Raw genomic sequence first — 15,573 nt, 5'->3', positions numbered from 1 at the left:
GTAACAATGCAGAAACTGGATTTCTCCCCCGAGTCTTAATTAACTGTGTCACAGCCGCTGTAACTGCAGCCTCGGAAATAAACAATTCCGTCATATCCTTTAATGCATCGTAATTGCTCCATCGCTCCCCACTTGTTTACCCTGCCTGTGGTTCAGATGCCGTCCATTTTCCACAGGAGACAGATCTTTAAAAAGTATTGTCATCTCAAACATTACATTTAAAAAAATAATTTTCGGAGTATGGGCGTCGCTGGCAAGGCCAGCATTTATTGCTCATCCCTGGTTGCCCTTCAGATGATGGTGGTGGGCCGTCTTATTGAACCATCGATGTGATGAAGGTACTCCCTCAATGTACGGAGTTCCAGGATTTTGATCCAACAACGATAAAGGAAAGGCCTATATATGTCCAACTCAGGATGGTGTGTGACTTGGAGATAAACTTGGAGTTAGTTGTGTTCCCATGAACCAGCTGCCCTTGGCCTTCTAGGTGGTGGAGGTCGCGGATTTGGGAGATGCTCCAGAAGAAGTCTTGGCGAGTTGCTGCAGTGCATCCTGTAGATGGTACACACCAATGTTCCTGCTAAGCTGTGTGGCCATGCAGAAGTCTGGAGGTTCCTTGCAGGCCACTCACTGGCTTTTACATGGAAGAAAGCGTGAACATTTGAATGGGCCACGCAGCCAGTTAAAAAGACTGTGCGCACAAAAAAAATTAGAGGGAACATTGGTACATGGTGCAGCCACGCTGCACCAGTGGTGCAGGGAGTGGATGTTTAAGGTGGTGGATGGGGTGCCCATCAAGTGCACTGACTTGTCCTGTGTGGTGTCGAGCTTCTTGAGTATTGCAGCTGCACCCATCCAGACAAGTGGAGAGTATTCCATCACACTCCTGACTTGTGCCTTGTAGATGGTGGAGAAGCTTTGCGAGAAATGGAGGGTCAGGAGGTGAACCACTCATTGCAGAATACCTAACCTCTGACCTGCTCTAGAAACCATGGCAATTACATGACTGGTCCAGTTGAGCTTCTGGTCAATTGTAACCCCTAGCATTTTGTTCATGGGGGGGATTCAGTGATGGTAATGCCATTGAATGTCAAGGGGAGATGGTCGGGCTCTCTTTTTGGAGATGGTCATTGCTTGGTGTGAATGTTACTCATCAGCCCAAGCCTGTACGATGGAGGGAAAATCATTGATGAAGCAGCTCAAGGTAGTTGGGCCAAGGACGTGTGATGTCCTGGGGCTCAGATGTATAGCCTCCAACAACCACAACCACCTTCCTTTGTGCCAGATATGACAACCAACCACTGGAGAGTATTCCCCCTGATCCCCATTGACTTCAGTTTACGCCTTAGTGCCACACTTGGTTGAGTGGGTGTCATTGCTCAGTGAAGCACCTCCTTATTACAGGCCCTGTGCATTTGGGGCATTAATACAGTCAGCATCTCCTGCACTTGAGCTTTTCCTGGCTGCATCGTTAGGAATGTAACAAACACGTCCAGTTTTGCACAATTCAAATGTTGTTTTGCACAATCATGCAAGGCTTGTGGGCGCTGACTCAATGTTGAGGATGGTGAAATGCCAGGATGTGAATAAGCCAGTTTCAAAAATAGACAGCCGAGTATTGAAGCTACACTTGACCATCAAATGTAGCATTGATCATGAGGAATACCCCACCTCAGAATTATTTAACATTACAACATGAAACCAGGCCATTCGGCCCAGCCAGTCTGCACTGGTGTTTATCCTCCACACGAACAATATTCTAATTCCATGTGCCTGCATCCCTTCATTCCCCTTTACTTCAACCAACAATCTAACCTAATCTTAAATGTTGACATGACTCTGCTTCAGTCACTAATGCTGGTAGTGTAAAGGTTTCTCTTGCTCTCTATCCTAAATCTCTTACATTTTATTTTGTATCTATGTCCCCTCATTCTAGACCTTTAACACTGGAGACTTTCTCCATCTACCCTGTTCCACCCCTTCATCATTTTAAATACTTTCATACCAGTTCCAATGTAAAAAGCCCCAATTCAAGTCTGCCTTTGCATTTGTATTTCCTCATACCAGGCAACATCCTACTGAATCTGCACTGTACCCACTCTATTACCTCAACATCCTTCTGATCGCCTGGAACACAACACTGCACACACTCCTCCAACTGTGACCTTCGAGGTTTTATATAGATTCACTATTACACCTCAACTTTTATATTCCATACTGCTTGCCGTAAAACCCAATATTCCATTAGCTTTTTTTAGGGCCTTTTCCACTTTGACGTGTTGATTTTGATATCTTGTGAATGTGAACTCCAAATTCTCCTCTTCTATAGCAGCCAACGGTCCCTCATTAAAAGTGTAATTCTTACAGTTTTTCTTTACTAAAATATGCCACCTCACATTTACTAACATAGGAACAGTAGGACATTCAACCCCTCAAGCTTATTCCGCCATTCAGTTAGATCACAGCTGATCTGAATCTTACCTGCCTTGGATCCATGTCTCTTAACACCCTTCCTGAACTAAAATCTATCAATCTGTTTTCAAATTTTCAATTGTGGTGGATGGCGGGGGGGTTGGGTAGGAAGGAGATTTGTGTGAAAAAGTGACATGGTCAAGCTCTAATTTTAAGGTTATGTTCCCTTGTTCTGGACTTCACCCACCATAGGAAATAGTTTCACTCTATCTACACTATCAATTGCTTTGATCATCATAAACACCTCAATTAAATCATCCCTTAATCTTCTATACTCCAGAAAATACAAGCCTAGTCGATGCAACCTGTATCTACTGCCACCACTCTGAAATACTGCCATTAACGCCTACATAATAACATTTCTCATCTCGCTTTTATCCAAATCAGGATTTACCTCCTCATAAGAACACAAGAATTCGGAGCAGGAGTGGGCCATACAGCCCCTAGAGCCTGCTCTGCCATCCAATAAGATCATGGCTGATCTTCAACCTCAACTCCACTTGCCCGCCCGATTTCCATATTGCTCCTTGTCTCAGTCTTAAATGACCAACTCCTTATCCTGAGACTGTGCCCCCTAGTTCTAGACTCCCCAGCCAGGGGAAAGAACCTCTCAGCATCTACCCTGTTAGTCCCTCTCAATCATCCCCATATCCTTCTCTTTTATATTATATTATTTAGAGATAGGGAGGGCAGTAGGGGCTGGAGGAGGCTACAGAGACAGGGAGGTGTGTAGGGACTGGAGGAGATTCCAGAGATAGGGAGGGCAGTAGGGGCTGGAGGACGTTACAGTGATCGGGAGGAGTGTAGGGGCGGGAGGAGGTTACAGAGATATGGAGGGGTGTAGGGACTGAAGATGGTAACAGAGATAGGGAGGGGTGTCGGGGCTGGAGGAGGTTACAGAGATAGGGGGTGGTTTAGGGGCTGGAGGAGGTTACAGGGTTAGGGCGGGGTGTCGTGGCCGGAGTAGGTTGCAGGGATAGGGAAGGGTGTAGGGCTCGAAGTTACAGAGATAGAGAGGGGTGTAGAGCTGGAGGAGGTTACAGAGATAGGGAGGGGTGTAGGGGCTGGAGGAGGTTACAGAGATAGGGAGGGGGCTGGAGGACATTACAGAGATAGGGAGGGGTGTAGGGGCTGGAGGAGGTTACAGAGATAGGGAGAGGTATAGGGGCTGGAGTTGGTTACAGAGAAAGGGAGGGGTGTAGGGGCTGGAGGAGGTTACAGAGATACGGAGGAGGGGTTGTGGGGCTGGAGGAGGTTACAGAGATATGGAGGGGTGTAGGTGCTGAAGGTGGTTACAGAGATAGGGAGGAGTGCAGGGGCTGGAGGAGGTTACTGAGATAGGGAGGGCAGTAGGGGCTGGAGGAGGTTACAGAGATAGGGAGGGTAGTAGGGGCTGGAGGAGGTTACAGTGATAGGGAGCGGTGTAGGGGCTGGAGGAGGTTACAGAGATAGGGAGGGGTGTAGGGGCTGGAGGAGGTTACAGAGATAGGGAGGGGTGCAGGGGCTGGAGGAGGTTACAGAGATAGGGAGGTGTGTAGGGGCTCGAGGAGGTTACAGAGATATGGAGGGGTGTAGGGGCTGAAGGTGGTTACAGAGATAGGGAGGGGTGTAGGGGCAGGAGGTGGTTACAGAGATAGGGATGGCAGTAGAGGCTGGAGGAGGTTACCGAGATAGGGAGGGCTGTAGGGGCTGGAGGAGGTTACAGAGATACGGAGGAGGGGTTGTGGGGCTGGAGGAGGTTACAGAGATATGGAGGGGTGTAGGTGCTGAAGGTGGTTACAGAGATAGGGAGGAGTGCAGGGGCTGGAGGAGGTTACTGAGATAGGGAGGGCAGTAGGGGCTGGAGGAGGTTACAGAGATAGGGAGGGGTGCAGGGGCTGGAGGAGGTTACAGAGATAGGGAGGTGTGTAGGGGCTCGAGGAGGTTACAGAGATATGGAGGGGTGTAGGGGCTGAAGGTGGTTACAGAGATAGGGAGGGGTGTAGGGGCAGGAGGTGGTTACAGAGATAGGGATGGCAGTAGAGGCTGGAGGAGGTTACCGAGATAGGGAGGGCTGTAGGGGCTGGAGGAGGTTACAGAGACAGGGAGGTGTGTAGGGGCTGGAGGAGATTGCAGAGATAGGGAAGGCAGTAGGGGCTGGAGGACGTTACAATGATCGGGAGGGGTGTAGGGGCTGGAGGAAGCTACAGAGATAGGCAGGGGTGTAGAGGCTGTAGGATATTACAGAGATAGGGAGGGGGCTGGAGAACATTACAGAGATAGGGAGGGGTGTAGGGGCTGGAGGAGGTTACAGGGATAGGGAGGGGTGTCGTGGCCGGAGTAGCTTCCAGGGATAGGGATGGGTGTAGGGCTCGAAGTTACAGAGATAAGGAGGGTGTAGAGGTGGAGGAGGTTACAGAGATAGGGAGGGGTGTAGGGACTGGAGGAGGTTACAGAGATAGGGAGGGGTGTAGAGCTGGAGGAGGTTACAGAGATAGGGAGGTGTGTAGGGGCTCGAGGAGGTTACAGAGATATGGAGGGGTGTAGGGGCTGAAGGTGGTTACAGAGATAGGGAGGGGTGTAGGGGCAGGAGGTGGTTACAGAGATAGGGAGGGGTGTAGGGGCTGGAGGGTGTTACAGAGATAGGGAGGGGTGTAGGGGCTGGAGGAGGTTACAGTGATAGGGAGTGGTGTTGGGGCTGGAGGAGGTTACAGAGATAGGGAGGGGTGTAGGAGCTGGAGGAGGTTACATAGATAGGGAGCGTTGTCGGGGCTGGAGGAGGTTACAGAGATAGGGAGGGGTGTAGGGGCTGGAGGAGGTTACAGGGATAGGGAGGGGTGTACGGGCTGGAGGAGGTTACAGTGATAGGGAGGGGTGTCGTGGCCGGAGTAGGTTGCAGGGATAGGGATGAGTGTAGGGCTCGAAGTTACAGAGATAGGGAGGGGTGTAGAGCTGGAGGAGGCTACAGAGATAGGGAGGGGTGTCGGGGTTGGAGGAGGTTACAGAGATAGGGAGGGGCGTAGAGCTGGAGGAGGTTACAGAGATAGGGAGGGGGCTGGAGGACATTACAGAGAAAGGGAGAGGTGTAGAGGCTGGAGGAGGTTACAGAGATAGAGAGGGGTGTAGGGGCTGGAGGAGGTTACAGAGATAGGGAGGGGTTGTGGGGCTGGAGGAGGTTACAGAGATATGGAGGAGTGTAGGGGCTGAAGGTGGTTACAGAGATAGGGAGGGGTGTCGGGGCTCGAGGAGGTTACAGAGATCGGGAGGGGTGTCGGGGCTGGAGGAGGTTACGGAGATCGGGAGGTGGAGGGACTGGAGGGTGTTGCAGAGATAGTGAGGGGTGTCGGGGCTGGATGAGGTTGCAGAGATTGAGAGGTGTGTAGGGCTGGAGGGGGTTACAGAGATAGGAAGGGGTTGTGGGACTGTTCGATTGACTCAGTCACCTCCCTGTCTGCAACGGAAGCTTCACAGGTCCTGGCCTTTAGCCCCAAATAGATCTCACCCCCACCCAACGTCTTTCACTGTCCCTCCCACCCCAGAGGTTGATAGAGGCCGTTCTGCACCAAAGGCTTCTTTGCCGCGCCGAGGCGGAACTCCCCGTTTACCGCCACGGCTGGGCTGGATTTGGTGACTTCCATCTGATCGGCCAGATTCCCAACGCATGCCTTGTGAGGCCCTCTCCCCCTGAGGGCCCTGTCGGCGAGAGCCTGAATCAGAGGCCCCGTGGGCAAGAGCCTGAATCACAGGCCCCGTGGACAAGAGCCTGAAACCACAGGCCCCGTGGGCGAGAGCCTGAATCACAGGCCCCGTGGGCAAGAGCCTGAATCACAGGTCCCGTGGCCGAGATCCTGAATCACAGGCCCCACGTGCGAGAGCCTGAACCATAGGCCCCGTGGGTGAGAGCCTGAATCACAGGCCTCTCCATGGCTGAGAGAATCAGGGACGAGCTGAGACCTTAGGCTAGAAGCTCCACTTTTGAGCTTGGCGCCCAAAAATGGGCGTTATTTCCGGCATGGGCGAGAGGGTTTTCAGATCGCCAGCTTCCCGACCATTCTCAAAACACCTAGTTTACATTTTTGAAAATGGGTGTTACCGCAAGCGATATCAAATGGGTGTTAGCGTTAAAATTTTTTTGACCTTCTGCCGTAAAGTGTCGCCGTCCTTAGCAACGGCATGGCAACGCTCGATTCTGTGCTGGGGCCACAGCTGTTTACATTGTACATTAATGATTTAGACGAGGGGATTAAATGTAGTATCTCCAAATTTGCGGATGACACTAAGTTGGGCGGCAGTGTGAGCTGCGAGGAGGATGCTATGAGGCTGCAGAGCGACTTGGATAGGTTAGGTGAGTGGGCAAATGCATGATAGCTGCAAGAGCAAATGCATGAAGTATAATGTGGATAAATGTGAGGTTATCCACTTTGGTGGTAAAAACAGAGAGACAGACTATTATCTGAATGGTGACAGATTAGGAAAAGGGGAGGTGCAACGAGACCTGGGTGTCATGGTACATCAGTCATTGAAGGTTGGCATGCAGGTACAACAGGCGGTTAAGAAAGCAAATGGCATGTTGGCCTTCATAGCGAGGGGATTTGAGTACAGGGGCAGGGAGGTGTTGCTACAGTTGTACAGGGCCTTGGTGAGGCCACACCTGGAGTATTGTGTACAGTTTTGGTCTCCTAACCTGAGGAAGGACATTCTTGCTATTGAGGCAGTGCAGCGAAGGTTCACCAGACTGATTCCCGGGATGGCGGGACTGACCTATCAAGAAAGACTGGATCAACTGGGCTTGTATTCACTGGAGTTCAGAAGAATGAGAGGGGACCTCATAGAAACGTTTAATATTCTGACGGGATTAGACAGGTTAGATGCAGGAAGAATGTTCCCAATGTTGGGGAAGTCCAGAACCAGGGGACACAGTCTAAGGATAAGGGGTAAGCCATTTAGGACCGAGATGAGGAGAAACTTCTTCAGCCAGAGAGTGGTGAACCTGTGGAATTCTCTACCACAGAAAGTTGTTGAGGCCAATTCACTAAATATATTCAAAAAGGAGTTAGATGAAGTCCTTACTACTTGGGGGATCAAGGGGTATGGCGAGAAAGCAGGAATGGGGTGCTGAAGTTACATGTTCAGCCATGAACTCATTGAATGGCGGTGCAGGCTAGAAGGGCCGAATGGCCTACTCCTGCACCTATTTTCTATGTTTCTGATTCCCACGATTCTGGAGGTCAAGGGTCACCATGATATGCACAGAAGAGGAGACAGAGAGAGGGGGAGCAGAGAGGGACTGAAAGCGTGCGTGGCTGTGTGGTGTGTGCTTGTTTGCCTGTTGTGGGAGGAACGACGGAGATTCACCAGCAGCAAGAAGCCTACTCAGCACCAAGAACGTTGTTGTCACCGAGTTTTTGTCCAACAAATAATAGCTAACATGGAAGGGATGGAGGAGGCCCTGGAGCTGGTAGCCAGAAACACTGGTGGCAGAGGGCTCCCAGTGGTCCCGGAGCGTGGCACTGCCCCCCAAGGTGATGCACCCCCATTGCCAACCACACATGAGAGCCAGGGGCAACATCTTGCTTCTGGCTCAGAGCACGTTCCCACCTCTGGACCATCCTCTCACGTATCCGTCCAAGCAGCGTTTCGGCCGTCACCCAAAGGGTTGGTTTGTACAGAAATACTGATGATTTCAGACTAATGTTTGATTTAAATGTTTTTTATTTAACAAAACCTTGCAGCACATTGGCTCAGATAGCTGCACCGTTACACGCTGGTGATACCTTAACATCAAAGGGTATAATTACACTTAACTTCAATCAACCTAAACTTTAACTGTCACCAAGGTGATGCCTACCATTGATGTATGACCTGCACACCCAGCAGTGTGTCAGCCTTGTAAATAACACCAACGTTCTTTCAGGCAAAGCGATCATTGATGAGCTCCTGACGTAAGGCTCTTGCAGCTATCATGCCATCACGGGCCCTTTCATGCAGACTACAGGAGGGCGGGGGCATGGCTTCAGCATCAGCCTGATTGTCTGGGCCGACGTCAGCGTCCGCCTCCTTGTCCTCCTCTTCCTCTCTCTGGTGAGGTGGACTGTCAGACTATCAGGCAATTCTTGTCCCCTCCTGATAGCCAAGTTGTGCAGCATGGAGCACACCACCACGAATTGAGCTACCTGCTCAGGGTGGTATTGGAGCTCGCCTCCTGAGTGGTCCAGGCATCTAAAGCGCTGCTTCAGCACTCCAATGGTTTTCTCCGCAATATTGCGAGTTGCTCTGTGGCTCTCGTTGTATCGCCTCTCGGCTTCGGAGTGGATGTAACGCAGGGGGGGTGTCATCAGCCAGGTGGCGAGGCCGTATCCTTTGTCACCAAGCATCCAGCATTGACCTTGTGGCTGATTGTTGAACAAGTCAGATACAGTGCTCTCACGCAGGATGTGAGCATCATGGATGCTGACCAGAGATTTAGCATTCACTGCCATTATAATTTGCTGGTGGTTGACACGAGTTGGACATTCAGGGAGTGGAATCCCTTGCGGTTCCTGAAAACCTTAACATCCTGAAAAGGTGCCCGCATCGCGATGCGCGTACAGTCTATTGCTCCCTGCACCTTGGGGAAGTTTGCAATTCTGGAGGATCCTAGAGCCCTCTCACTCTGCCTCCCTGGTCATAGGGAAGCTGATCAAGTCCCTCCTGTGTGTGTACAGGGCTTCAGTGACCTGTCTAATGCAGCGATGTGTGGCATGCTGAGAAAGTCCGCAAATGTCGCCAGCTGAGGCCTGAAAAGAACCCGAGGCATAGAACGACAGTGCTGCGGTGACTTTGACCTCGACGGACAGTGCGGTACTGATGGTGCTGGCAGGCTGCGGATCTGCCCTTATCAGCTGGCATACCTCAGTGATAACCTCTTTGTGGAAGCGCAGTCTCCGAAGGCGGGTGGTGTCGGATAAGTCGAGGTAAGACTGCTTCTCCTTGTACTTGCGGGAGATGTAACGTCTGGTCCTCCTCATCATTCTGTCACGTCTTACATTGGGCACATAATGCTGTGCAGCGTTCCTTCGGTGATCTCGCGTCTGCTGCATGTATTTGGTCACCGAGAGGGCGAGAAAGGACAGGCCCCATTGTAGTAATTCTGTTTTCCATCGATTGGTCCCAAACAAGGAATGTCCCGACGAACACACCTCTTCAATTCCAATCGATCACAGTGTGGTCAAAATGTTTTTAGAGATGCTCAGATCAACTCCAACGCCCTGCAGGGTACGTCTGTACTCCGCCAAGGCTGAAGCACAGCGGCCTTTTAAAGGTCGCTACATGTGATCGAGAACATGGCGTCCATAACGCTGTGATTCGTTCCGGTTAGCTCCATTCTTTGTGGGCGGTTTTTTGAGCGAGCGATAGTGTGGGTGAAATGTGAGGTGGTGAAATTGACGATGGGCGATCTCCATGGCCGCTAGTTTGGGTAAATATGCTCCTTACGACAAAAAACAATCAGCAGGCGTTAATATTGAATCTCGCCGTTAATTCCGTGCGGAAAGTAATGCTGGGTTGAAGTTGCCCGTTCTGCTGAATCCGCCCCCAAAAAAGTGGGCGGGGGGGTAATATTTTTTCTCGGCGTTAAGCACATGGGGAAAGTAACGTTCGGCGCTAAGTCTCTGAAAAATGCCCGTTTCCATATTGTGCCAAAATGGGCGACATCTGAGCATTATACATCATCTCAACAGTAAAATGGGCGTTAAGTGGGCGTTAAGCATGGCAAAAAAAAAGTGGAGGTTCTCGCCCCATGACTCTTATCAAGCAGCTGGTTTGCAGCACTGGGGAGAGCCGGGGGCTGGGGACTAGACTGATTCGCACCGACTCACTCTGAAGTCAGGGAGCGAGCAGTGGGGCAGAGGTGGGGAACGGGGCTCCAGAAAGTGAGGGAGGGGTTTGGAGCGAAGGTGGAGGGGTGAGCGAGGGAAAGGGGCAGTGAGGATGTGGGTGGTGTTGCGGGTGGCGGACAGCGTAATGGGGAGGGAGATAGGAACATAGAAAATAGGTGCAGGAGTCGGCCCTTCGAGCCTACACCGCCATTCAATATGATCATGGCTGAGGCTGTGAGCGGGGGGCTGGGGAGGGGGAGGTTGGGGGAAGAGGGTGTGGGGGGGCTGAGTGAGGGGGGTTCAGGGTGAGGGTGGGAGAGGGGCCTCCCGCTGACGGCCCTCCTCCCTCTCTCAGTGACATCACCTGTTGTCTGTGACCTGGCTTCCTGTGTGTGTGTGGGGGGGTCAGAGGTCAGAGGCAACAAGGGGACATTGTGAGATCAGCGCCGTTGCCCCCGGCGACAGGCCCAGTGTAGAGGGGCACAGGTGGGGGTGTGGGGCCATCCAGACGGTGACACTCGAGGGAGAGGGAGGGAGCCGAGTCGAGTGGCTGCAAACAGGAAGAAAAGCGCGCCGATCGTATTGCTCAGAGCAGACCCAAGAAGCCCACCCCCGGACCCCCTCAGTCCGTGCCCTCGCTGTGAGAATGAGCAAATCCTCCCCCACTGCCCCCCAGGGGCCCCCCGCCTGCACAGAAGACTTCACCGAGACGGCGGCCGTGGTGATGGACAACGGCACCGGCTACACCAAGGCTGGCTTTGCCGGCGACGACAAGCCCAGGGTGGTGGTCCGCTCCCTGGTGGGCATCCCCAACCAGACGGGCGACGACCCGCGCAAGGGGCCCGACTACTACATCAGCAGCGCCATCCCCAGTGACCCGTGGATCACCAAGACCCAGGTGGTCACCAGCGGCATCGTGACAGACTGGGACGCTCTGGAGATGCTCTGGCACCATGTCTTCTACCATGAGCTGCGGATGGCCCCTGAGGAGCACGCGGTGCTGCTCTCCGACGCCCCGCTGCCGCCCACCACCAACCGGGAGAAATCGGCCGAGCTGCTGTTCGAGGGCTTTGGGGTGCCGGCCATGTACGTGGCCCACCAGAGCCTGCTGTCGCTGTACTCCACTGGGAGGACCAACGGCCTGATCATCGAGTCGGGCCTGGGGGTCTCCTACACGGCGCCCATCTACAACGGCTACACCTTGCCCCACGCCACCTACCGCCTGGACCTGGCTGGGAGCAGACTGAGCGAGTACATGGCCATGCTGCTGGAGGAGTGCGGCAACCCCTTCAGCCCCGAGGAGATGCACATCGTGCACAACATCAAGGAGACCTGCTGCTACGTGGCGCAGGACTTCAACGAGGAGATGGTGGCCAACGGAAACGACTACCTGACCGACTACGAGCTGCCCGACGGCCACATCATCACCATCGGCAACGAGCGCTTCCACTGCCCCGAGTCGCTATTCAAGCCCGAGGCGGTGGGGCTGACTGTGCCCGGCCTCCACGTGCTGGCCATGAAGAGCCTGGAGAAGTGCAAGGCCAAGCACCGGCCCGAGCTGCTCAACAACATCGTGCTGTCGGGCGGCTCCTCCATGTTCCCCGGCTTCGCCGAGCGCATCCAGAAGGAGATGGGCGAGCTGGCACCTAGCCGCTTCAAGCTCAACGTCGACGCCTCGCCCCAGCGCAAGTTCTCGGTGTGGATTGGGGGCTCCATCACGACCAGCCTCAACACCTTCCAGTCCATGTGGGTGTATCGCAAGGACTACGACGAGAAGGGTCCGGCGATTGTCCATCGCAAGTGTTTCTGAGCGATTGGCGGAACGCGTGCGCGCGCGCGCGAGTGTGTATGGCGAGCGAGTGCTGACATTCTAATAAATAAACAGAATCAAAAACTCCCACCCTCATCTCGCTGGCCTCTCATTGCGCGGGACGGCAGGGAACCAAACCGTCATGCTTCCACGCTTGCAGACGACCCAAAACTGGGTGAGGTTGTGAGTCGGGACGAGGATGCAAAGACACAGCGGGAGGGGGGCCCGGTGTGGGACTGAGCCCTGGGGAGGGGGGCCCGGTGTGGGACTGAGCCCTGGGGAGGGGTGCTGGGTGGGGTTGTGAGTCGGGACGAGGATGCAAAGACGCAGCGAGTGGACGGAGTGAACCTGTGGAATTCTCTGCCACAGAAAGTTGTTGAGGCCAGTTCGTTAGATAGATTCAAAAGGGAGTTCGATGTGGTCCTTATGGCTAAAGGGATCAAGAGGTATGGAGAGAAAGCAGGAATGGGGTACTGAGGTGAATGATCAGCCATAATCTTGTTGAGTGGTGGTGCAGGCTCGAAGGGCCGAATGGCCTACTCCTGCACCGATTCTCTATGTTTCTATGTGACTGGGCAAACACATGGCAGATGCAGTATAACGTGGATAAATGTGAAGTTATCTACTTTGGTCGGAAAAACATAAGGACAAAGTATTATTTAAATGGTGACGGCTTGGGAAGTGTCGATGTACAGAGGGACCTGGGTGTCCTTGTACACCAGTCATTGAAAGCAAACATGCCGTTGCAGCAAGCAGTTAGGAAGGCAAGTGGGGTATGTTGGCCTACATTGCAAGAGGATTTGAGTACAGGAGCAAGGATGCCTTACTACAGTTATACAGGACCTTGGTGAGACCGCACCTGGAGTATTGTGTGCAGTTTTGGTCTCCTTACCTGAGGAAGGATATACTTGCCATAGAGGGAGTGCAGCAAAGGTTCACCAGACTGATGCCTGGGATGGCAGGACTGTCGTATGAGGAGAGATTGGGTCGACTGGGCCTGTATTCACGAGAGTTTAGAAGAATGAGAGGGGATCTCATTGAAAGGTATAAAATTCTGACGGGGATTGGACAGACTGGATGCGGGGAGGATGTTTCCCCGGGCTGGGAAGTCTAGAACAAGGGGTCACAGTCTCAGGATATGGGGTAGGAAATTTAGGACTGAGATGAGGAGAAATGTTCTCACTCAGAGGGTGGTGAACCTGTGGAACTCTCTACCACAGAAGGCTGTGGAGGCCAAGTCACTGAATATATTTAAGATGGAGATAGATAGATTTCGAGACACAAAAGGCATCAAGGGGTCTGGAGAGAAAGCGGGAATATGGTGTAAGGATAGAGGATCAGCCGTGACCATATTGAGTGGCGGAGCAGACTCGAGGGGCCGAATGGCCTACTCCTGCTCCTATTTTTTATTTCTACGAAAGTGAGGAGTGGCCCAAATGTCACCAGGGGCCCCTTCCCTTCGAATCATGGCTCGCATTACCCCAGTGGTCTCACTCGGTGTGGGACTGAGCCCTGGGGAGGGGGAGGGGGGCCCGGTGTGGGACTGAGCCCCGGGGAGGGGGGCCCGGTGTGGGACTGAGCCCCGGGGAGGGGGAGGGGGGCCCGGTGTGGGACTGAGCCCCGGGGAGGGGGAGGGGGGCCCGGTGTGGGACTGAGCCCCGGGGAGGGGGAGGGGGGCCCGGTGTGGAACTGAGCCTCGGGGAGGGGGAGGGGGGCCCGGGGTGGGACTGAGCCCCGGGGAGGCGGAGGGAGGCCCGGGGTGGGACTGATCCCCGGGGAGGGGGAGGGGTGCCCGGTGTGGGACTGAGCCCCAGGGAGGGGGGCTTGGTGTTTCACTGAGCCCTCTCACTGCTCCACGCCCCTCTCCTGATGCGGTGGATGTTCACGATCCTATTCCTTGGAGAACAGGGTGTTGCTGGTGTTCCGGGCAAAACTCCTTCCTCAACCAACTGCCTCCCAATTGTGGGTTCAAGTCCCACTCCAGGAACTTGAGCATTTCACTCGAGGCTAACACTCCAATGTCGTACTGAGGGACCGCCGCACTGTCGGAGGGGCAGTACTGAGGGAGCGTCGCACTGCACTGTAGGAGGGGCAGTACCGAGGAAGCACTGTACTGTCGGAGGGGCAGTACTGAGCGAGTGACGCACTGTCGGAGGGGCAGTACTGAGGGAGTGCCGCACTGTCGGAGGGGCAGTACTTGGGGAGTGCCGCAATGTCGGAGGGGCGGTACTGACGGAGTGCCGCACTGTCGGAGGGACGGTACTGAGGGAGCGCCGCACTGTCGGAGGGACGGTACTGAGGGAGCGCCGCACTGTCGGAGGGGCGGTACTGAGGGAGCGCCGCACTGTCGGAGGGGCGGTACTGAGGGAGCGCCGCACTGTCGGAGGGGCCATCTTTCGGATGAGACGTTAAACCGAGGCCCCGTCTTCCCTCTCAGGTGGATGTAAAAGATCCCAGGGCTACTATTGGAAGAAGAGCAGGGGGAGTTCTCCCTGGTGTCCTGGGGCCAATATTTATCCCTCAACCAACATCACTAAAACAGATGATCTGGGTCATTATCACATTGCTGTGTGTGGGAGATAGGGAGGGGTTGTGGGGCTGGAGGACGTTACAGAGAAAGGGAGGGGTGTAGCGGCTGGAGGAGGTTACAGAGATGGGGAGGGGTGTAGGGGCTGGAGGAGGTTACAGAGATATGGAGGGGTGTAGGGGCTGAAGGTGGCTACAAAGATAGGGAGGGGTATAGGGTCTGGAGGAAGTTAATGAAATAGGGAGGGCAGTAGGGGCTGGAGGAGATTATAGAGATAGGGAGGGCAGTAGGGGCTGGAGGAGGTTTCAGAGACAGGGAGGTGTGTAGGGGCTGGAGGAGATTACAGAGATCGGGACGGCAGTAGGGGCTGGAGGAGGTCACAGAGATAGGGAGGGGTGTAGGGGCTGGAGGAGGTTACAGAGATAGGGAGGGGTGTCGGGGCTGGAGGAGGTTACAGAGATAGGGAGGGGTGTCGGGGCTGGAACGGGTTAGAGAGTCAGGGAGGGGTGTAGGGGCTGGAGGAAGTTACAGAGATAGGGAGGGGTGTAGGGGCTGGAGGAGGTTACGGAGATTGGGAGGTGTAGGGACTGGAGGGTGTTGCAGAGATAGGGAGGGGTGTAGGGGCTGAAGGAGGTTGCAGAGACTGGGAGGGGTGTAGCGGCTGGAGGAGGTTAGAGATATGGAGGGGTGTCGGGGCTGAAGGTGTTTACAGAGATGGGGAGGGGTGTAGGGGCTGGAGGAGGTTACAGAGATAGGGAGGTGTGTAGGGGCTGGAGGGTGTTACAGAGATACGGAGGAGTGTAGGTGCTGAAGGAGGTTACAGAGATATGGAGGGGTGGAGGGGCTGAAGGTGGTTACAGAGAGTGAGAGGTGTAGGGGCTGGAGGAGGTTACAGAGATAGGGAGGGTTATAGGGGCTGGGGGAGGTTA

General features: G+C 54.0%; 2 protein-coding genes across 4 annotated transcripts in view; both read left to right on the top strand.

Annotated features, from left to right (window-relative positions):
- The window catches only part of slc9a1a (solute carrier family 9 member A1a), a 107,424-nt gene that overhangs the window by 11,321 nt on the left and 80,530 nt on the right, over positions 1-15,573 (top strand). The gene's annotated exons all lie outside the window — the stretch shown is intronic.
- LOC139279805 (actin-1-like) lies at positions 10,912-12,117 on the top strand. 3 transcript variants are annotated; one of them, XM_070899036.1, is made up of 2 exons: positions 10,912-11,120; positions 11,244-12,117. In XM_070899036.1, the coding sequence occupies exons 1-2, from the start codon at positions 10,954-10,956 to the stop codon at positions 12,115-12,117; spliced, it is 1,041 nt and encodes a 346-aa protein (XP_070755137.1). In that variant the 5' UTR covers positions 10,912-10,953. The 3 variants fall into 3 exon arrangements, with proteins under 3 accessions (XP_070755137.1, XP_070755138.1, XP_070755136.1); XM_070899037.1 differs by having other exon boundaries at positions 10,912-11,619; positions 11,785-12,117; XM_070899035.1 differs by having other exon boundaries at positions 10,912-12,117.

This window comes from Pristiophorus japonicus, chromosome 14 (genome assembly GCF_044704955.1).
Source record: "Pristiophorus japonicus isolate sPriJap1 chromosome 14, sPriJap1.hap1, whole genome shotgun sequence".
In the NCBI taxonomy this organism is placed as follows: domain Eukaryota; kingdom Metazoa; phylum Chordata; class Chondrichthyes; family Pristiophoridae; genus Pristiophorus; species Pristiophorus japonicus.
The sequence above is the reverse complement of the archived record's forward strand: the minus strand, read 5'-3'. Positions and strand labels throughout refer to the sequence as shown.

Bases quoted from the DNA above. Each gene is read 5' to 3' on its own strand.
- LOC139279805 (XM_070899035.1), top strand. From the start codon at position 10,954: ATGAGCAAATCCTCCCCCACTGCCCCCCAGGGGCCCCCCGCCTGCACA.